This window comes from Branchiostoma lanceolatum, chromosome 5 (assembly GCF_035083965.1).
Source record: "Branchiostoma lanceolatum isolate klBraLanc5 chromosome 5, klBraLanc5.hap2, whole genome shotgun sequence".
Lineage (NCBI taxonomy): Eukaryota > Metazoa > Chordata > Leptocardii > Amphioxiformes > Branchiostomatidae > Branchiostoma > Branchiostoma lanceolatum.
The window spans coordinates 3,676,486-3,698,440 of NC_089726.1; the positions used below are offsets into that span (position 1 = coordinate 3,676,486).

The following is a 21,955-nucleotide window of genomic DNA, read 5'->3' on the forward strand; positions in this document are numbered from 1 at the left end:
CTAATATTTTAGATATGTCACGATTTGAATACATTTGTTATTTCTACAAATTTATTTTCTATTGTGTAAACGCTCGACTTCCATGAGCGTTAGGCAGAATTTTTTTAAAGCTGAAATAAAGACACAACAACAAATATTTGACATAGTCCATCTCAGTTACTCTTATGTGGTCCACACATTATCTTGTCTACACAGGCCAGATTTCATCTACAAGAACGCGAGTGCCACCATGAGATATGCAACAGACATAAAAGCTCTTGTAACTTCAAAGATCAGATATATTATCCTACTTCCTCATCAGGAACTCTAGACAGACTGGTACCAGGAAGGAAGAGTTCAGGACTTCCGGAGGCTGAGATCACTTCCTTCAACCTCCTCCGGAAACCTATTGTTAAAAAACATGAATCTCCAAGCAGATGTTGTGAAACACAAGAGGCGAGTAGAACTGTCTCCTGGCTCCCAGGGGATCGATCCCGGGCGTGGCAGTCCATAGGCCGCACGTCATAACCGCTAGGCTAAAAGGTCCAGACCAGTTAGACAGTGGTTAGTTCGTGGCGCTTGAACCCCACTCTTACACTCGGGGTAGAAAATCGTAATGTTTTCTGACAGTGACAGACTGGCTTTTTTGACACAGGTAGAAGACAGTCAGAAAAGCCAGCCAGTCAATAAACCTTGCCATTTTCCACCACAGCATTTGCTTTAACTAGATTAAAAAACTTATGTTTATATTTTGAAATGAACAAAGGGACTAAAAAAAACAGGTCCTGGTCTGGCCTTACGTTTTCAATTTGTATCAAACCAATTAGAAATAGCCTGGATTATCCACAATACATCTGTTGATTTATCCCAAATTCCCAATATCTGCTGCAATATGTATATTGGGACTTGTCCAAAAGCTGATATATGAACTTGGCCAGGTGAAAGAATTGCTGCAACCCAAATTTAAGAACTCGTCAGCTTGAAATACGTTGACGTCAGAAATCTTTTGGCAAGGATCCCAGAAGAGTAGAACAGCTAAAATAGCATAGATAGAACATGGAAACAAATTGACAATGCCAGCAATGGCTGAAAGCTGGCGTCCTGGTTCCTGCCCTTGTTAACATTCGTTTTGTTTCAAGGCATACTCATTTGAGGTAAAGCATGATGCTTTTTCAAGTAGCTCACGTCTTTAGCCAAGCACATTAACTACCGTAACATTCGTTTTAGGACTTGTCAACGACTTTGATATCAGGATTTCAAGCCTGCAGTGACAGACGAGGCTCTAGTCTAAGACAGCCTTTTTGGTAACGAGACAGCTGAATTTTATATTGAAAAGTTTATTGCAAATTCCTGCCCGTAGGCTAATTGCAAGTACATGTAACACGGAGTGGACGGACAGACAATAATGAACAGTATAACAAATGTCTACTCTAGTCTTAACTACTGTAAGACACATGCACGATCGTCCCAAGAATGCCCTCGGTTTGCGATCATAGGACGATCGTACAGCTAACATGAACAGGCCCTGAGTCGTGTCAAAGGGCACTGATTTCAAATGTCCCTGAATGCTATCTTGGGATGTCATCAAAATTGTGAAAAATCTGCGCTGTCAGCACTACTCATTTGGCAGAATGGTAGTGTCGGTTCATTGATTTTGTTAGGCCGAGAGTTTCTGGATTTCTTGCTCCAGGCACAACTGGGGTTTTGAAGAGACCAGTCTACCAACAGGGTGGTCCTGTGGTGGTAGAACTTGAAAGATGCTACAAATAGAATTTGAGGAATTTTCTTGCAAATTCCAACTGTGATAATTGAGTCATAGTAAGACGTAGGTTTTTTTATGAACTTAGACATCTGTGTTACACTAATACATTTGTGTTCTACAGTACTAAGGCCACACCAATTTAATTTCTTGGTTAACAGATTTTTTCCCCCAAATTTTAGCACGAGGACATCATTAAAACAGAAGGCTGGGGTGAAAACTTGCACCTGACCCTGTTCACTCCCTGAACCTGTGTGCACCTGAGTAAAAACTTTGCTATGAGATTCTGTTTTCCTGTTGATTTTCCAATCTAGCATTTTTTTAAGAAATTCCGTTAACCAAGAAATTAAATTGGTGTGGCCTAATAGCTAGTTAAAAAGACATCATACTTCATCTCAATTGAGGATGACTGCTAGTATAAATGCCTCAAAGTTCGAGGGGATTCAGTTTTGCGGTAGGGAGGAATGGAAGTTGTTTGTGGTGGTGTTTATTTCGGGATTGACACAAGGGCGTGGGTGGGCAGAAGGCAACAACAACAAGCATTTTCGCACCCTCGAACAATAAACCACTGCAAACATTTCAACATTTAGGGTATTTCTTATTTTTACATTTTTCATCATCATCATCATCATCTTGTTGTGAGAGTGTCACGGATAAACATCACCCTCGTCCTCCAGTCCTCCCTGTCCTCCATTGCTCTCGAGGTACATTTTTAGAAGGATATTATTACTAGCGAATTTACTGTAATAGTAGATATTTCAGGGCTACAGTTTTCAAGCTACAGTTTGCAGAAAAAATGATATTGCACAAGAAGAATGACAAACTAAAAGTATACTAAACTATTGTAAATCACATGTTGCATATTAACAGAATTATTTACCATTTTGAGCCCTTTGTTTTTTCTCTATCACAAGCTGTATACATACTAATAGCACACAACAGTTCCATAATTTGATATGAAAAGATCTTATCTCAAATTTTCTCCAACTCTCTCCAATTGATTCCCCATGGACAAGGCTTTGAACAGATTACAATTGATTTTTAGGGCTGGTATCTCTACAGCCCGTCTTTGTATTGATTTCCTTTATATAAGGCATTTATTATGAGGCCATGAATATGTCCTATGCTTTATGACCTTGATTTTTAAGAAGAAGAAAATGAAGCACAATTTGCTGGGTACTCAAGTTCATGTTTAGCTGTTTGATGAATGGATATCTTTTCATACAAATGTGTAGTTATTACTATAAATAAAACATTTTACATGTACACATGTACACTGCGTCAATATTTATTCAAGAGTCCCTATTTTCAGTAAATTGTGCCCATGTTTCTCAAACTAAATTGCTGTTAAGTGTAAGGAGATGATAAGTTTTCAGTAACATCATGAGACCTTAACTTAATGCATTCTTTAGATATACATGTATGCATACTCCTATCATCATTTTTGGAATCAATTGAATATGAAGTATCAATGTACATAATGTATATATTTCATTGCCTACACTGTGATTATTAAAGCATATGTGGTGGTATCTTGGTACCGATATAGGCAACCATATTATATATCACGCTGGAATGATAGTAAAATGCCTCCATTTTTACACTTTTATTACAGGATCAACACATGTGGTACAAAACTTCCCCATACGACCATGTATCATTCATAGCTACATTTACATGTAATTAGCTAATAGAAAATAAGCCAACATGTAGTGTTATACTGTCATGGATGTCTGATATCAACAACAGTCAGCTCTCGGGCATAGATATCACATGGTTATACTATATAGTCATCCACATTGTGATGATTATGGCATATGATATTGTACTGTTGATACCACGGAGGGAAGCATATCGTATATCAGAGTGGAATGATAATAAAATGCCTCCCATGCTGCGTTCTGGTCAGGGGTGAAAGTAGAAAGGATCATACCAATGTCATGTATGCAGAAACGCCAGTTATGAGATACCGATACCAAAACAAGGCGTTACCTTTTGCAATAAACTAGTACAACATAAGTGAATCGCATCCTATTTCTGCTCACATATTTATGAAAGGCTTCCATTGAGAAAGTTCTCGTGATGCCTAAAGGGCCGTTGAGAAAGTTCTTGTAATGCCTAAAAGGCCGTTCGCTTACATGGATGCCTCTCTAAATGACTTGGATGTTTTCTCAGTTGTAGAGCCCTACAGCAGTATTAGGTATCGCTTCTATGATGAAGCCGGAAATAACCAAGATGTTTGGAATACTACTTCTAAGATATAACATGATACATTGACTTATTAATTAAAGGAGACATGTAACCGCAGACAGCGCAAGATTCTTGTACAATGGTCTTCAGTATTTTTATATGATGAACCGATACTCATAGTGTATTAGGCATGATATATTGTGTTGTTGTTGTTACTGTATGTGCAAACTACATTGAAAGAAAACATACTGCAAACATTTGAATCAATGATATTGATAAAACAGCAAGACATCGTACATTTAATTCTTTCCACATTTCACCCATTTTTCTATGAAGTACATTTGTATACACCCCTGTCCTGTGTACAGTAGCCTTCGAAAGGCAAATGCTTCACATGGCCGGTGCTCTAGCGCTCATTTTCGACCGACTCTGCCAAACGGCATCGTCCGAATGCTCCCCAGTGTTGAGATTGCTTCTGACGTGTGTTGGGATATTTGGTAGTCTGTTAGCCCAGCCCCCATCTAGAACTCATGGCAGGTGTCCAGAGCAGTCTCCTCACCCAGAGAGATGTGTACACAAGCATCAGCCATGTGGAGTTTGAGTTGTATTAGCATCGACTAAGGTACAGCAGGGCTCGAAATTACAGGTTTGTGTAGCAAAACCTTTGTTGGATCCGTTGGCATGTGTCGTGGCCGCCATCTTGACTTTGTGACGTTGCAGGGTAGCCATACCATTTCACTGGGAGGGGTTGTTTTTTTTCGGGTCGCTAGCGTTCTCTCAATTTTTAACAAATAGGCACACAACTAGATCTATCACACATTCAACTAAAATTAAAATAAAAGTTAAATACCCATCTTATTCATATTTATAAAAAGACCCCGTATTCGCTAAACTAACATGGCATACCTGAAGTACATGTAGCACAAATACTTAACTCTAGTTCTGATTCTGTACTAGTAATGTTTACGACATATAAAAATAGGTTATCTGTGGAAGAGTAAGAGGGAAGCAACTTGAACTGTCTGCAATTTGGAAACCAGTTATTACTCCAGTGACATTCAGCCTAAAGGAACCAGATAGGTCAAGTCTGTATGGCTTATGACAATTTCCTTCACTATTGATCCAATCATATAACGCAAGTGCCAGATGCCATTTTAGGTTTTACTTCTTTCCACTTTCTTATATTAGATGTGTTACTGTACTCTCTGCATTTTACTACATGTAGTACCATACTACATACAATCTTTGTGTGTATTACACATATCTTACACAAATGGTATCATCTTTATTGTCTTTTTTTTTAAGATTTCTGTGTAAGCCAGTGTTATAGAAGCATGATTTTATTCATATGTTACAAAAGAAAATAAAGACCTAAAATGACAATTTTGAGAATCAGGATTCCTGAACCATTCAAACATCAATTCTCCAAGAGAAGTTGTTCCTGGCTAATGAACTCGAATGATGAGAAGCCTGTCAAAGACGTCTACAATCCTCTCCACACTGGTTTTTACTAGGTTATTACACCATGACCATAAAAGAGATCCAATACCATATACACAACAGCCTATCATAAAGGTATGAATAAAAAATGATTTTGTTGTAAATCAGCTGAAATAGGTCATACCTTTCCTTGGCATTGGCCTGTTAGGTATTGATCATGATATATATGTGACTGTAAAATGGGAAATGTTGGCTGTGGTTTTATGCTCGCAGTCTTTGCGGTGATCTCTTCACCGTGAACTTAAAACCACTGCGAAAATGTTTTTTCTGTCTCCTGCCCGACTACTCCCTTGTTTCAACTGCGAACTAATAACCACGCGAACACTCCATTTTATCTATAACGCTAACAGGGCTGTGTACAGCTTTGAATTTTTTCCGTCCCACTCATTGTTTGGGAGCCCATGTTGTTGATCTTCGTTGTTAAATCTGTCATTTTAAGCCTACGAAAGTACATTTTCATAGATTTTATGTAATAAAGTTCAGATTTTATGGACGGATGAGTGAATATTTTTCCATCCTAACAAGCAAATTTCTGTCCCGGGATGGAGGGACAGGTCCAGGAGACAGCTCTGCCGTAATCCCTGCAAACATTTCCCACTTTACAGTACTTGTAAAGGTTCGTGCTGTTTGGAAAATGGGCCACCTGCTGTCACTACCCAAGATTGCCCACCAATCATGCACTGTCCAATAAGAGATGTGGCATCGGGTCTTAACAAATTGACTTTTCAACCAGAGAGGATCCTGGATAAATGGGGGGAAATTACATCCGCAGTGAAGGAGGAAGGGAGGAAATACTTCATTAAATGATTATTAAGATATGAAATATTTTATGACAGTCACATGTCAGGGTCATGGGGACTAGCCAAAAGTATCATGCAAGGGACCATCCATGGAGGAAGAAAGAGAGGCACACCACCGTCACGGAAAAGATGGGAGGATGATTTAAGAGAATGGACAGGCATGACACTACTAGTAACGTAACTTAGTTAAACACTAAGAAAAACAAAGAAAAGTGATGTAGACAAAACTGTTTGCCAGTTTTTCTTTGGTGCCATGAAGATCAAATAACTAAGAGTGAGATAATATACAATGTGAAAGCAGAGACGACTGAATAGTTACAGAGGAACGGATAAGGTTTCTATGTAGGAGAAAATTGTGGTCGGCTTGTCCACCAATCCATCGACCACTCTCCTTAAGAGAATTGCTCCTTACAAACACCATCTTACATTAACATCTGTTCCAGAATGTTCTTTTGACCTAGCTAACCATTCAAACGTTAACTTATTTGTCATTGTATCAGGAAAAACATCAAGATCTATAGGGTCAATATAAATGATATTTAAAACAGCGAAGTCTGAGCTGTAGGAAGTAGGAGATCTAGTCATTGAAAATTACAGCTAGCCTACGGAATATACTCAATTATATAGTGTCTCTTATCACATTTGGTGTGAAATGACAATTTGCCATAATGATATTGTTCTCCCCAACTAAAGTGTTCATCCATCTTCAGAGGTTGGTAGTATACTAGCAATATTAAGCCATCAATATTTAGGACTTCATGTGAACATCTGACCCAGTTTGAAAAGAAGGCAGACATAAACATCAGGGCTCTAAATACAAAATGTGCTTGGTGCATGTGCACTTTTGTGCACCCAAAATTAGAGCTGTGCACCTAATTCTTGACTGTGGTGCAGCCAGATATTTGTGTAGGGGTGTGTACGTATATGTACATAAGGTACCTTGTGCACTAGGTATACAGCCGTGCACCTATTCCCAACGACGAATTTCGAGCCCTGCACACACACGTGTGTACTGTACGCAGTAGAAAGGTACTTAAATTCCTTGATTACATACCACATGGTGACCACTACTCTGGCACTAGGCATCACATTAACCTGCCACACTGTATCTGTCCTCCCATCTGTTACCTCCTCAATCCTAGAGCTCCCAATTTACCTGGTTAGCGGGGTAGGTGAAAAGCCATCTAATCAACAATTCATCAAATTAGATCCCCCAACACCTCCGTCTAAAATTCGTTGACCTAGATTGGCATTGGAAACAACAGCCACATCTACATGCTGGGCTGCGCTGGGCTCTATAGAAATTAGAATACCATAAAGATGAAGTAATTTGTTTGTACGGTCAAACCTGTACAAGTGACCACCTGTACAAGTGGCCACCTGTACATAAGGACCACCTGGCCAATGTAACCACTTTTTGGTGATCCCTCAGATTATTTTTCCATTGACACAAGCATTAGGAATACTGTCTGTAGTGATCACCTGTCCAGATATTATGACATAGACTAGATTTTATCAGTCCGTGGTCTTTTTGCGCTGTTTTGATAGATTTCAGTTACAGTACTAGTTTAGTTCAGTCCAGTGAACTTTGTCCAGTGCATTGCAACAAGATTTATCGTGATGTTTGTCTGAATGAGTCTGACTGATTTGCTCCCTCGATTAGATTCCCCTTCCTGTCTCTGTCCTGATTACATTTTACTGCAGCGGCCCATTCAGTCCTTGTTTATTATTCATGCCAATAAATGAAAATAGCTCTCTGACTCAGTGAGTCATCCTTGGTCATTAGAACTCAGCTCAGCCAGTTCTGTCTCAGGGCTACCGGTAGTCTCAGGTTTAATGCTCAACAGGGACCATGAACTTACAGCAATCTTCTGGTGCTGTACACTACCCAGTGCATGTTTGATGAAGCTGAGTCGCTGGTACTTATTACGCATTAAGGCATAGACTACACTTATGTGAAATAGAAGTGGTTTCAATAGTCTGTTTTCATGGTAGATGGTCAACCCGTCCGACTCAAAAGACATTTAAAATTGTATATTTCTGGCCCCTGTGTCATGATATCATAAGCAGTGAGGGAAGAAATGGGAAAGGGATATGCTGCAATAGCCTCATTTTGTATAAAGGATATTGTGCTAACATAATGTTACATGTAGCTACAATATGTGTGTAAGTCACATACACGTGAAGAAGGTACACAGTAATGACTGCAGTGTTGCTTTCCTAAATAGAATAGAATAGAATGCAGTCAAAAATTCCACATGTGTCAAAGGGAAAAATTATCTAATGGTACTTAATATGTAGAAGTGGTCACTTGTGCATACAGGTTTGACTGTAGGATTGAAGTTTGAACAGAACAGAACAGAATAGATGATAAAACCTTTTGATATCGACACTGTTACACCACTTTTCCAAGACACTGTTTTGATGTGCAGTTTTGTACGTTACGGGAGTGTCCCTGTGGTGTAATGGTCTGCGCTTCTGGTACTTGCCACATCTGATTCAAATTACTTGAACCAGAAGGGCCGGGTTTAAGTCCCGGGTTAGGACACTTCTGGACAAGAGGCGCATTGAGTCATACCAAAGACTTAATAATCATGGTACATACTTCTGAAACAGTATGGAATTCGAAGTTTTACACACTCCACTGCCAGTGGACTAACCCCCTGCTGCAGTGATTGCACCACAGGGCTATGAAACGGGGATGGGCACCGCCCTATACATCAATTATGGTGTGGGAGGATTTTAACTTTTAACTAACTTTGTATGTTCCAGACTCTGGGGAAGGTGCACCTGACCCACAAGAAGGTGTCCCAGGATGGGGAGGACCGGGAGGAGACCCTGCTGAAGGAGACTTCCGCCAGGGAGGCTGACCTGATCACCAGGATAGCAGACCTGGAGGAGGACCTCAAACATGCCAAGCAGGTGGGTCAGCTATCTGTCACATTAGTGTACAGTTAAATCTGTCTATGGCCTGATTTACACAAGTTAGGGCTGTGTGTGAGGAGCTTTGGGCTGCTCAAGTAGCATTTTCCTACTAGAAAACGCTACGTGAGTGGCCAGGAGGGTTCTTTGAACAGTCCACGAAATTTTTTTTTAATCGGGCAGCTCAGGCCTATGATATCTTTTTTATTAATGTACAATTAAACCTGTATGGTACGGCCATGTGTCACAGTCATCAGGACTAGCCAAAACTATCGTGCAAGGCACTGTCTAGGGAGGAAGAAAGAGAGGAAGACAACGGAAAAGATGGACCGGATGATATCTGAGAAGGACAGGCACCACACTGAGTGAAACGCAACGAAAATAATAAAGCCGAGAAGGGTGGAGAAAATGGGTGGCAAGATTCTCTGTGGTGCCCCAACTGCCAAATAGTAAGACTTAGGCTAGGGATAGAAGAAGAAGAAAACAGCTGTGTGATTTGTGTTTCCTGCAGGTTCTAAGTAACGTCCAGTCAGAGAACGAGAGGCTGGGGGGGCTGAACCATGAGTACTGCCAGGCCATCTTTGCAAACCTTTCTATGCGTTGTGTTCCCCACAGGTTCTGAGTAATGTCCAGTCTGAGAACGAGAGGCTGGGAGGGCTGAACCATGAGTACTGCCAGGCCATCTTTACAAACCTTTCCATGCTTGTGTTCCCCACAGGTTCTGAGTAATGTCCAGTCTGAGAACGAGAGGCTGGGGGGGCTGAACCATGAGTACTGCCAGGCCATCTTTACAAACCTTTCCATGCTTGTGTTCCCCACAGGTTCTGAGTAATGTCCAGTCTGAGAACGAGAGGCTGGGGGGGCTGAACCATGAGTACTGCCAGGCCATCTTTACAAACCTTTCTATGCGTTGTGTTTCCTACAGGTTTTGAGTAACGTCCAGTCTGGGAACGAGAGGCTGGGAGGGCTGAACCATGAGTACTGCCAGGCTATCTCTTTACAAATGTTTCTATTACTGAAACGGTTGCAGTAACACTAGCCTGAATGTTAACGAACATGTCTTGTGTTCCCCACAGGTTCTGAGTAACGTCCAGTCAGAGAACGAGAGACTGGGAGGGCTGAACCATGAGTGCTGCCAGACCATCTTTACAAACCTTTCTATGCCTTGTCTCTCACACAGTTACAAACCTTTCTATGTCTTGTCTCTCTGACAGGTTCTGAGTAACGTCCAGTCTGAGAACGAGAGGCTTGGAGGGCTGAACCATGAGTACTGCCAGGCCATCTTTACCAACATTTCTATGACTGAAAGAGTTGCAGTACGGTAATACTAGCCTGAATGTTTCTATGTCTTGTCTCTCTGACAGGTTCTAAGTAACGTCCAGTCTGAGAACGAGAGGCTTGGAGGGCTGAACCATGAATACTGCCAGTGAGGCCATCTTTGTAAATGTTTCTATGACTGAAAGGGTTGCAGTAATTCTAGCCAGAATCTTAACGAACATGTCTTGTGTTCCCCACAGGTTCTGAGTAACGTCCAGTCTGAGAACGAGAGACTGGGAGGGCTGAACCATGAGTACTGCCAGGCCATCTTTACAAACCTTTCTATGCGTTGTGTTTCCTGCAGGTTCTGAGTAACGTCCAGTCGGAGAACGAGAGGCTGGGGGGGCTGAACCATGAGTACTGCCAGGCCATCGAGACGCTGGAGAAACAGAGGAAGGGTCTTCGGGACGAGATCAAGGAGTACAAGTTCCGGGAGGCGCGGCTCATGCAGGACTACGGGGAACTGGAGGACGAAAACATCTCGCTACAGAAACAGGTATGGAAGCAAGCGAGACAAGTTGCAAACCATAGTCATCATAGTTTCATACTAAAGGCAAGAACTCACTGTGTTACCAGGCTCATCACCCCCATATTTACAGTGCTTGTAGGACTACTTGAAGATTGAGAATGAAAACATCTCGCTACAGAAACAGGGAAGGGAGACTTAGACTCAGTCTATAACATCTTACCGAAGGCAAGAGACGCCACTAGATGCAGCATCCTTATTAGACTTCCTACATTCACTTTTGTACAAAAGTTAGGCATACAATTTATAGTGTAATGTGTTGCCAATAGAATTAGTGTCACTTTATCCCTCAACAGACAAAAAGTTGCTGTAAAATCAACCCAACTCCAAATTATTATTCTGTTACAGCATTCCACCTTGCTCTCTGTGTTGTACAATGGCTACAAGTCCTCGAAGGTGGAGTACGAGGCTCTGAAACACGAGAACAAGCGACTGATGTTGTTTGTTTACGTATTTATTCATTTGTTTGTTCCAGGTGTCAGTGCTGAAGTCCTCGCAGGTGGAGTACGAGGCTCTGAAACACGAGAACAAGCGACTGATGGAGGAGACAGAGCTGCTGAACAGTCAGATGGAGGAGGCCATGAAGCTGAAACAGATCGCAGAGAAACAGGTAACTGGGTCAGGAATAGTTTCATCAGGTCGGTACGTCACTGAATAGAAAGACTCTCTGTACACAACCAAGTGTATTCCACTAACGTTTCATGATCATTGACTGTCTGTCATCTTCATCAAGGCAGTTCTGACTGGTTCACATTGCACTACAGCTCAGGTGTTACTGCATATGCAGACGCACTGCCAAGACTACACTCGTTTACGTTTGGGACCGCAAAACTGTAAAAACGGCATTAGCTATTGTTGTATATATGTATGAATACTTTGATTTTGGGCCGCAGCTATAAGCAGCGAAACCTAGTGCTGCAGTGCAAAAGAGACAGTCAAAATTGCCATAAGCAAGGTGACAGACGGTCACAGCAACATTTGTGGAGTAAAACACTTGGTTGTGTATAAAGAATCTTTTTATTCAGGTAACTGGGCTGTCTGCTCATATCACAAGGACCCATAGCCTCCGTAGCATGCTAGAATTATTGCCTTTTTTGTGCTCCATCTGCAATACATTATTAGCTGCAACTTGCCTTGTGAAAAGTCGACAAGAGGCGTATGAAAGCATCACTGTTATAACCCTAAACTAGGCCCAACCATTTCACTAAAACAACACTCAGCTAACCTGTATGCACTAAAAGTGATATAGAGATCCCTTTTTTCTGGACATTATATATATTTTTTTCACTTTTTACAACAAAGTAGCTTTAGCCCCTTCTTCCCATACTTGAAGACATCCCCCTTCCCCGAGCGAATCCTTGCTTGTGGCAGTAACGGTGCATGTTCTGTGTTTCTGTCCCGCTGGATTCCACATTAACAGGGAATCCTCCATGCTGGCAGCCCACCTGCAAATGTATGTAGATCAGGAGTTTTCCATTTGGCTCCTTCAGTTGCTGTGTCCCCTGTACGGTCAGGGTTTGAAATGCTAATACCTGCAACCTGCAAGGTTGTAGTCGGGCCCCCATTTCACTAGACGACAATAACTGAGTGACCATACTGATCAAAATAGGATTTGTGTAACCTGTGATTTCAAAATTTGAATATGGTGCAAGGCGTGTAAGTATGATTTCAAAGACAATAAAACACACAAAATTTCTTTGTATGTGATTATGAAATTTGCTGAGGGCTCTGTGAAATCTTTGGTCGTTTAGCAGTCACAGTACGGTTGCAGCCACTTGTGGAAAAGGGGCGTAAGAAACGAACAACGGCTCGGGTAGCCTCACTAACCTGACTTTATCACCCTCCTAGCTGAATCCCCTACTAACGAGCCCTAGGGAGGGGCCAATTAGCCCCTGGCTGCAAGAGATGGTGTAATACAGGTTACGGCTTGGGTATTTGTAAAAAGATTTTCCAAATTGCAGATACAATTTTGACAACTTGTAACATTGCAGGTAACAGAGAAAGTATTTCGCTCCCTGACAGTGTATGTGCTCCTTCTCCTCCTCCCAACTGGTTACAATCCTTAAACATTACTGGCCTGTTGCTGATGATGCTTGCAAAGCACAACTTGTATGGTTTGTCCAGTGGCATTTTATTATTTTAGCTTACAGCAGAGGAAAGCACTCATTTTTTTTAGGTGGAGTCCTTGCAGCCTTTCACATTTGCTGTGTGAATCTGTTTTCATCTGTTTGATGATGCAGCTTCTATAAACATACAAGTTCAACTTATGTCATGCTTTTGCATGGAAAAGCTTCTAGCTTGATCAGTCACACATCCTTGATTCTGTCTCTTCATGTTGGGCCTTGCCCCTTCCACACTCATGCTATCCTCCCTCACTGCTCTTAGTACCACCCAAGGTACCAAAAATTAGTCGTACCTGTCTTAGACCTCTATCTTGTCTATTTTTGTGTGTATGTTTGGGTTGACAGGACGTGTTGTGTGTTACATTGTAGCTGCTACTATTAGTACTAACCTGTGGAGTTGAAGGGTGATGCTCCTCCACATTGACTCTTTTCGGTGACAGTCTACAGCTCTCGTACTCAAAAAAAGAGAAGATAGCTGCAAAATTACTAGTAAAATACACTAAAAGTTTGCGGTGGTTTAATGTTTGCTGTTCTCTCTTCACCCCAAATGTAAAACCACTTGCTTGGTCCACTTTCTGCCTGCCTACCAGTACCACCTTGTCTCAACTGCAAACTGAAAAGCCCTTGCGAACTCTCCATTTTCTCCCTTAGGACGGCGAAATCAAACCACTGCAAACTCAAATGCCTTTACTGTATGTGCCACATACAGTAGTGCTACTAGCATACAGAAAATCTTGCATGTAAATTTACAAACTTTTCAAAGAAAATTTGAGTTTGGACAGATTTTGAAGAAAAGAACAGACACATGACTTGTGTACTTAGAATTTGCGGCAATAGTTAACAATGGGAAGTATTTGCAGTTCTTAGGCCACACCATTTTAATTTCTTGGTTAACGGAATTTTAAAAAAATGCTACATTAGAAAATCAACAGGAAAACAGAATATCAGAGGAAAGTTTGTACTTTGGTGCACACAGTTTCAGGGAGTGAACAGGGTCAGGTGCAAGTTTTCACCCCAGCCTTCTGTTTTCATGATTTTTTTTGCTAGAATTGAAGAAAAAAATCCGTTAACCAAGAAATTACATTGGTGTGGCTGTTGACTGATTGTCCGTCATGTTACAAACCTGTTGGTGGTGCGACACAGCAAGAGTTAATCTTGGAGGCTGTCTGTCTTTGTCACCTTCTTGGGTCAACGACCACTCTCCATCACTCATTCCATGCATGCTCTCTTTGGGACGGTGAGGTTTTGCCGAAGGTGGGTGGAGCCTGTCTTCCCTCCCACTAGCAGGGGAACTACGCTTCTACTTAAATGCTTCTGTGGTTATAATTTCTTTGTACTTTACCGATGAGATAAAATCTTATTGTTGATAATAAGGCCACACCAATTTAATTTCTTGGTTAACGGATTTTTATTTCCCCCCCCCCCCAAAAAAAACTTTTAGAAAAAATATCATGAATTTTTTTTTCTAAAATTTTTTTTTTTTGGAAAATAAAAATCTGTTAACCAAGAAATTAAATTGGTGTGGCCTAAGGCCATGTTCATTTGATTATATGGATGACATCCACGCGCACATCAATTTTCATCCATTTCCAAAAATAAATAAAACGTTTTCTACCATACTGTAAATCATGCAAAGCGGCTACAAAATGAACAAATATATGTTGTAAATTGCGAACAGATATTTCGGAAAATGGATACTAAGGCCAAAGTCAAAGAAGAAGATGTGAAATAACAAAAATGAAGAATCCATGATTTGGTATGCCATTCTCTGTGTGTTAAGTCATGTGTGTAACCTTCCTGACCACGTAGATTCCTTACTGAAGGCAACTTTTTTTTTTTGCCAAACTTTTATTTATTCGCATGCTTGCATCAGTTTAGGGGATCCCAGAGGATGTCATCCATATAATCAAATCAACTTAACCTAATAAAAACGCTTTGCAGTTGCACTGCGGCATGCTCGAGGCTGGCCTGCACTGGTGATGTGCCTGCTGCAAATGTTGGGCGTAAATCTAAGGCAGCATGTTCGCTTCCTTAAATCTGTATCTGTACACAGGCCTTTCATTCGACGTCATTTGCGTCGTGTCGGATTACAGTTTACGTCTGTCTAACGTGCCAACAAAGTGCTGCTGTCGTCCAATTACAAGCTAACGTGGTTGCCGGTGGATTCAAATTATGACGACAGTGACGTCAATGAAAAGCCTCTATAGCCCTTCGGCGTAACACGCCAGCTTCGCAAACAAGTGGTGTCTGGTTGTTATGCTACAACAAATGACCTGTCACACCAAACCTTTGCACATCTAATGCCAGGCCTCCTTAATGCGGCACATTGCTGTAAGAGAGGTTGTCAGAACAGGTGTTGTTCTTACATGTATTACAATAAAACACACAAAATGCAAACTGTGAGAAATATATAGGATGCAAAAAACGTTGTTGTGAAATTTATATTTCCTTATTTCAACTGAGAAATTTTTTGTCATTAACACTTTGTTGCCTGGCAGGGCTCAAAATAGTTTTTGTTTCCATTTCCTGCAATCTGCAATTCATCATAGATTCATACATAGTCAGAACGATTTCCTTATGTGTCTAAGTTGTTTAAAACCTTTAGACACTGGAGGTCTGTGGTGAAGTCTGCTTTGTGGGATCACATGCATGTGCAGTGCTTGTGTCTTGTGTGCTACTGGCTGAAAGATAGGCACATTGTAGTGCATGGCTTTCCTTACCTTAGACCCTCCTGTAGCTATGTTGTATACAGACAACTAAGAAGGTACAATGTTATCCATCGTTGAAAAAAGTACCACGTTTGTAGGACATTTTATGCAACGTCACCCAATATCTCAACACTTGTTGTCAAGCTTACTCCTGCATGTTCAGAACACCCTTAGAGCATCACAAACGTAGAGAAGAGAAATGTGTGAAAGACATCTTGTTTGTGTACAGTTGTTTCTTGTTCTTCCCCTTAACATCCTGTCCCATGGCCTTCCCTGCACGCACAAAACACTTGACAATGGCTACAAGGCTAGTGCTCATAATAATGATATATAACACTGAAGGTGCCTGATTTGATCGCGCTTAGACCCCGTTCATATTAAGCCCATCATCACACAAGTCGGTTGAATTAAAAGAATTAGCCAGCTAATTTAGCCGGCTATCTTAGCCTGATATAAATGCAAATTAACCGGCTACATAAGGGTTTTTACATGTAGCAGGATGAATTGAATCCACCTCAGGAGGTGGTTTGGACATACCCTGCTAAAACCCTTATTTAGCCGCTTAATTTGTGTTCATATCAGGCTAAGATAACCGACTAGATTTGGCGGCTAATTCTTTTGGTTTACTTGGTTTATTGCGATACCCTTTAGTCAAATTATGACTTATCTTCCAGGGTTCAACACAAATGCATACAAACACAGACATATATACAGTGCAAGATTAAAAGGACATATACATAAGAATCTTTAATTTGATTCAACCAGCTATGATAGGCTTGATATCAACGGGGTCTTATAGCGGCCGCCCGTAACTGGTCAGCCCCGCAGGAAGGGAGTTTGCGCTATACAAGCTTCGCTGAAGGTAACTCCCGTCTCTCCCTTCCTTCCGCAGCTTGAAGAAGCCCTGACCACCCTGAAAGAGGAGAGGGAGCAGAAGCTGAGTCTCCGCCGCGAGCTCAACTCCCTCATGAGCATCGACTCCTTCTCCAGCTGGAGTCACGACACTCTCGGTGCCCTCAATCTCACCTACGACAACGACAAGGCCGCCGCCGCCGCCGCCGCTGCGGGCAGCCGGGGGGACGGCGGCCACGAGGAGACCAACGGTGCCAAGCCGGGACCAAGTCTCGTCTCAGACCTCCTCAGCGAACTTCACATGTCGGAGATACAGAAGCTGAAGCAGCAGTTGAAGCAGGTGAGGCAGATGTTAGAATTAAAGGAAACCAGGATTTTTATGGTCAAGTTTACATGTGTATGAATCAATACAGAATTTGCTAGTCGCAGCAGCAGAGATATGTTTGGTAACAAATCTTCACCTCATTGCAATTGTTTACCCCCAACAACCAGGTCATGTCGAGGGACTAGGTAGACAACTGCTGGGTTCAACCAGAGTTTTATGATGGCATGTTCCATGTTGTATCCTGTTGTATAGAAAATTCTTTTATTACCGGTAACTGTTGTATGAGAAAGGAAATACTCTCCCCTAGTTGTTGAATCTTTACATCTGTCGCAACATGTACAGTGATGCAGATATTTGACTGTCACAATTTTGTATTGTCTTTGCAAAATTTGAAAAGTTGACAATTGCTACAAATATTTTGTGCATTCAGTTGTCATACAACTTGAAATTAAGAGAGAAACAGGTAGATTTTGGACCCAGTTTCAAAATAGTAAAAATACTGAATCAGATGTGCAAAATTTCCTGCAGGTTGAGATGGAGAAGGCGGCCCTGATGAAGACCCTGCAGGAGTCTCAGCAGAAACTGTCCGAGCAGGACCTGAAGATGTCTGAGATGACTGCGGAGATCGAAGGCACCAAGAAAAAAGTAAGCCACATCTGTTTTGACAAAATAAAAGTGTCTTTTACACTGAGACTTTTAGAAGCAATGAGGGCTATTTTTAATCATATGTCAAAATGTTATGCCCTGAAGTAGAGGTAAAGCAGTTATCCTGTATTAAGGCGAAGCATGATGCTTCTAGGATTGTCTAATAGTGAAATGCAGCTTCATCCTAGCTCCTCTTTTCAGCCGAGCACACCAGGTCACCCTTACTCATATCGACAAGTGTCAGGGGTTTTTCTAGAAAAATTAAACAATAGGGAGTACACACAGGCGAGGGAGCGAATTCTATGTACTAGTATTTATGGAAGAATCAATCGCTGAGGGAAGGCTGTATGCTGGGGATTAAGCTAAAATCTGAATCTGACAAGGGGGCGCTGGGCTGAAACAAGAGGGTGCAGCGCCCCTCTTTCCTGATTTAGATGAACCCCCGAGTGTGTTCTTTATGTGCTATGCACTTAGTCTAGTATTAATAACAATAGTTTATACTCATTACAGTTACTGTATTGTTCTTACCAATCCGTTATGTAGAAATACGAGAATGATTTGATTTGTCCCGTCACCAACAGACAGGTTTAAACCCTAGATCTTATAGTGTTATACTCTTCACTGTACTGAATTGTCCATGCCGATTTTTTATTTGGAATGATAACAATGTCTCCACGACCACGTAGGTTGAACACGAGGTTGAGCAAATAAATGTTGCAAGCAGAATTGAGGACCCTAAACATTGGATTCTAACTCTTCTACTATAGTATAAATACTCAATGCTTTTTGTGGGATGATAACAGTTATTCCCTTTCACAACTACACTTCCAGGCTGAACACGAGAGTAAGGAAATGTTGCAGGCAAAATTGAGCACCCTGAACAATGGTGTCTAACTCTAATAGTAGTAAAATTACTAACTGTTCATGCCAATCTTTTACATGGAATGATATCACTGTCATATTTCCACAACTACAGGTTGAACACGAGAGTAAAGAAATGTTGCAGCTGAAATTGAGGACCCTCAACAATGGTTTCTAACTCTAATAGTAGTAATACTTAACAGTTAATGTTCAGGCCAATCTTTTACATGGAATGATAATCACTGTCATATTTCCACAACTACAGGTTGAACACGAGACTAGAGAAATGTTGCAGGCGAAATTGAGGACCATGGAGTCGGAGCTGAAGATGTTTCAGGAGAGCCAAGAAGACGAGGACAGGAGACGCAAGTCCAGGTTCAGCGAGATGCAGGTGCAGATGTCCGCTCTGAACAAGAGGAACATAGAAGCAAGACAGGTAAGAGTTCCACATTCATCTATTGTCGTACATGTAACATAGCAGTAGATAATGTCTACGTAGTGCCCAACAAACCTCAACAAACTGAAAGCAGTCTAAGCCCTAAGAATACTTGCTTTACCAGCATATACACGTACATGCACTATTGCCATAATGCTTACTGTAATAGTTGTTGTCTGTAACAGTTTGACTCTGCACAGGATATATCTTTACTACACGTGTCACGATACAGGACACAGCACAGTGCACTCTCCTTAGCGGTTTCTGTGTGTTATCTATGATATATAACTTGCACTTTTAGAAGACAAATGCACTGCTTGCAAGCTCTGCCACTACTGTTTTCTTTGTACGAAGGCTGCACGACCTCAAAGAAGCGTTTGGGAACTTTTTCTTCCCTTTGTGTGTTACAAAAAATCCAAAGATTTATTAAAGGCAGATGCCACCCATTCCCAATGCCACAAAAAGGAGGCAAGAAATTGATGATAAGACAGGAGTAAGGAAATCCTTAAGGCATCAAACTACGAGTAAGGAAATCCTTGAGGTACCAGACTAGTCTGTAAGGCTTCCCTGAGAGGTTTCTCTCTCGCCCTCTATCAGGAGTGGGGTTTGAGGCAGTCCGCATCCGTCATTCATGGGTTGGAAGCTCAAGTCTCGCAACTCCACAGACAATTGCTTGAAAGATTACAGGTCAGGACCCGTTAATTAGCTCGTCATGGAAGATGCTTTGAACATTATATAACGAGCTTTTTCATCCAGTAACTTGGCTTGTGTAGACGTTTTTGTTAGTATCTCACCGCCGCAGCTTTCACAGCCCTAATGCACCACAGGTAGATAAGCGGAGCCCTGCTTTGGTAAAGAGAATGTTGGTTCCTTTAACTGCGCTAACATCAATCCATGTGGCTGAGTATTTGCCTACAGCAAAATTGTGACAGTATATAGGGCACACGCCGTGATCAAAGCTTTGCTGGCCGATGTTGCTTATCATACGTACGTGCGTACAAGTACGTGTACATTTAGCCCTAAAACGTCTTGTACACTTACAAATGTATCTGGCTTCTTGCTTGACCCTTTCCATGAATGCATATTACCTTTCTGATAATTCATTCATTCTTTCGACTGAAAATGTGCAAGTAAGGCAGCCTGTGCTTTGTCTGATGTGCTAACAATGTACATAATGTATGCATTCCTGCTATAATGATAATTTATGCCTCACATCCACAGAAGGCTTTGGCATCTAAAACGTCAAACTTTCCTTGATCACCACTCACTGTGCTCACCCCCTGCCATTACTATCAAACCAGAGAAATGTCAGACCCTGCCGGCTGTGCCAAATGTTGACCTTTTCTGTGACGTGGAGTGTCGTGAACAAAGTTTACCTGTCCTGCCCTTGCCTGTATCCGGCTCCTGTATCTTTTGTTTACCGTTCAGCCTTCCCTTGTCTTACCATGAGCAAGATAGCACGAGAGCTGCAGGGTTACCGTGCATTTGGTTTGTCGTTCTTTCAAGCAGAATGCGTTACATACATTGTACACACAGTGCATCACATGCTCAGTAAAAGATGGTTTTACCTTTCCTTTCCGTTTGTTGCCTAGCACATTTGAATTGGATGCTTGTAGTGAATGTTCATTGTTTCTGTGATGTTAAGTAAAGAGAACATAATCTTTGTCAGACCCATGCCATATCTTTCCAAGAGCCTTGGCTTCGTCTTGCATTTAGTACCCCTCTCTCGTCAACTACTACCAGTAGTAGTCCGGCTGCATTTATTGATGCTTTGTTCCTCATGTAGAAACAATCAGATCACTGTAGAAAAACAGAAATTTTAGTGAACATTCCTTGCAAATAAGTGAGTTAATGAGTACAGTACAACCTCGATTATTGGATCCAGTCCTCAAGTTATCTAGAAGACAGAAAATCCAAGTTTACTTCTTATAAGGCTATCTAGTTGATTCAGGAACAAAGAAAAACTAATATGTTTCTTATTCTTCTTTCTTCGACATGCCATACTATTTTAGCCTGGAATCAATCCTATTTAGCTTCCGGCCGCTACCCTAGCTCCGCTGCGCTAGCTTGGGTAGCGCAGCGGAGCTAGGGTAGCGGCCGGAAGCTAAATAGGATGGATTCCAGGCTAGTGCTATTTAGCACAATTCCTTGTGATCTGAATCATTGCCGTAAACCTGAATGATATAAACAGCTTCAAATCTTCTACCTTTTTTATTATTTCACACCAACGCTTGGTTTTGCAAACATTTGTGCGCAATGCATTGATTACAGAAAAAGGAGACTATATGTACATTTACAGAAACGTGTAGCTGGTGTACTAGGCTCTCTGATTTAAGCCTGTTTACTGACAAGGTTAATTTATTAATGTTACATAAAGATTATCTGAGACACAACAGATGTTGTAACCAGTACTGTTTATTGAACAAATGAACTCAAAGATATTCTTCTATCAATAGCTGCTAGCATTCACTGGCTAGTAGGCTGTCCACCAAATGACCTGGATATCTCTTAACAGAGTGCAGTGATGCAAAATCTGTCAGTCTGATAACCGAGGTTCTACTGTGATTCCTTCCGGTAATTTCCAAGCAAATTCTGTATATCGGTCATGCTTGTTTTGTTGGTCTTCTTTGGCCTTTTCTGCATTTCTACTTCTCTCTCTACTGTAGTATACACCTTTTATTTTTGCCCCCCTCCCCTCAACAAAAGAGAGACATGATGCAAAATAAACCAAGTAACTGGATAGTTGCTCTAAAGAGTAATATGTTTCAGATAGCATCGATCCACTGTCTGTCTTTCATCAGTGACATACATTGTACTAGAGAGAGAAAGAGAGATATAAAAATGCAAAAAAGACCCACAAAACGTCAGCCCAGTTGATACATCTGCTTGGAAACTGGTTGATTCCAGTGGCTGCATTTCATATGAATCGTCCCAGCCTCCACAAACTGGCATGCATGCATGCAATCCATGCTGTGTCCAGTTATACTGTCAGAACTCGGACAGTTTCTCCCT

General features: G+C 41.4%; 1 protein-coding gene across 4 annotated transcripts in view; it reads left to right on the top strand.

The window, feature by feature from the left end:
• The window catches only part of LOC136434469 (protein bicaudal D homolog 2-like), a 38,765-nt gene that overhangs the window by 7,140 nt on the left and 9,670 nt on the right, over nucleotides 1-21,955 (top strand). For 2 of the 4 annotated variants that reach the window (XM_066427278.1, XM_066427280.1), the window contains exons 2-8: nucleotides 9,001-9,150; nucleotides 10,772-10,963; nucleotides 11,469-11,603; nucleotides 16,717-17,016; nucleotides 17,530-17,646; nucleotides 18,773-18,943; nucleotides 19,541-19,630. In XM_066427278.1, the coding sequence (XP_066283375.1) occupies nucleotides 9,001-9,150; nucleotides 10,772-10,963; nucleotides 11,469-11,603; nucleotides 16,717-17,016; nucleotides 17,530-17,646; nucleotides 18,773-18,943; nucleotides 19,541-19,630 (1,155 nt within the window). Of the gene's footprint in view, nucleotides 1-9,000; nucleotides 9,151-10,667; nucleotides 10,731-10,771; nucleotides 10,964-11,468; nucleotides 11,604-16,716; nucleotides 17,017-17,529; nucleotides 17,647-18,772; nucleotides 18,944-19,540; nucleotides 19,631-21,955 lie in introns of all 4 variants that reach the window. The other 2 variants (XM_066427279.1, XM_066427281.1) reach the window with 2 other exon arrangements.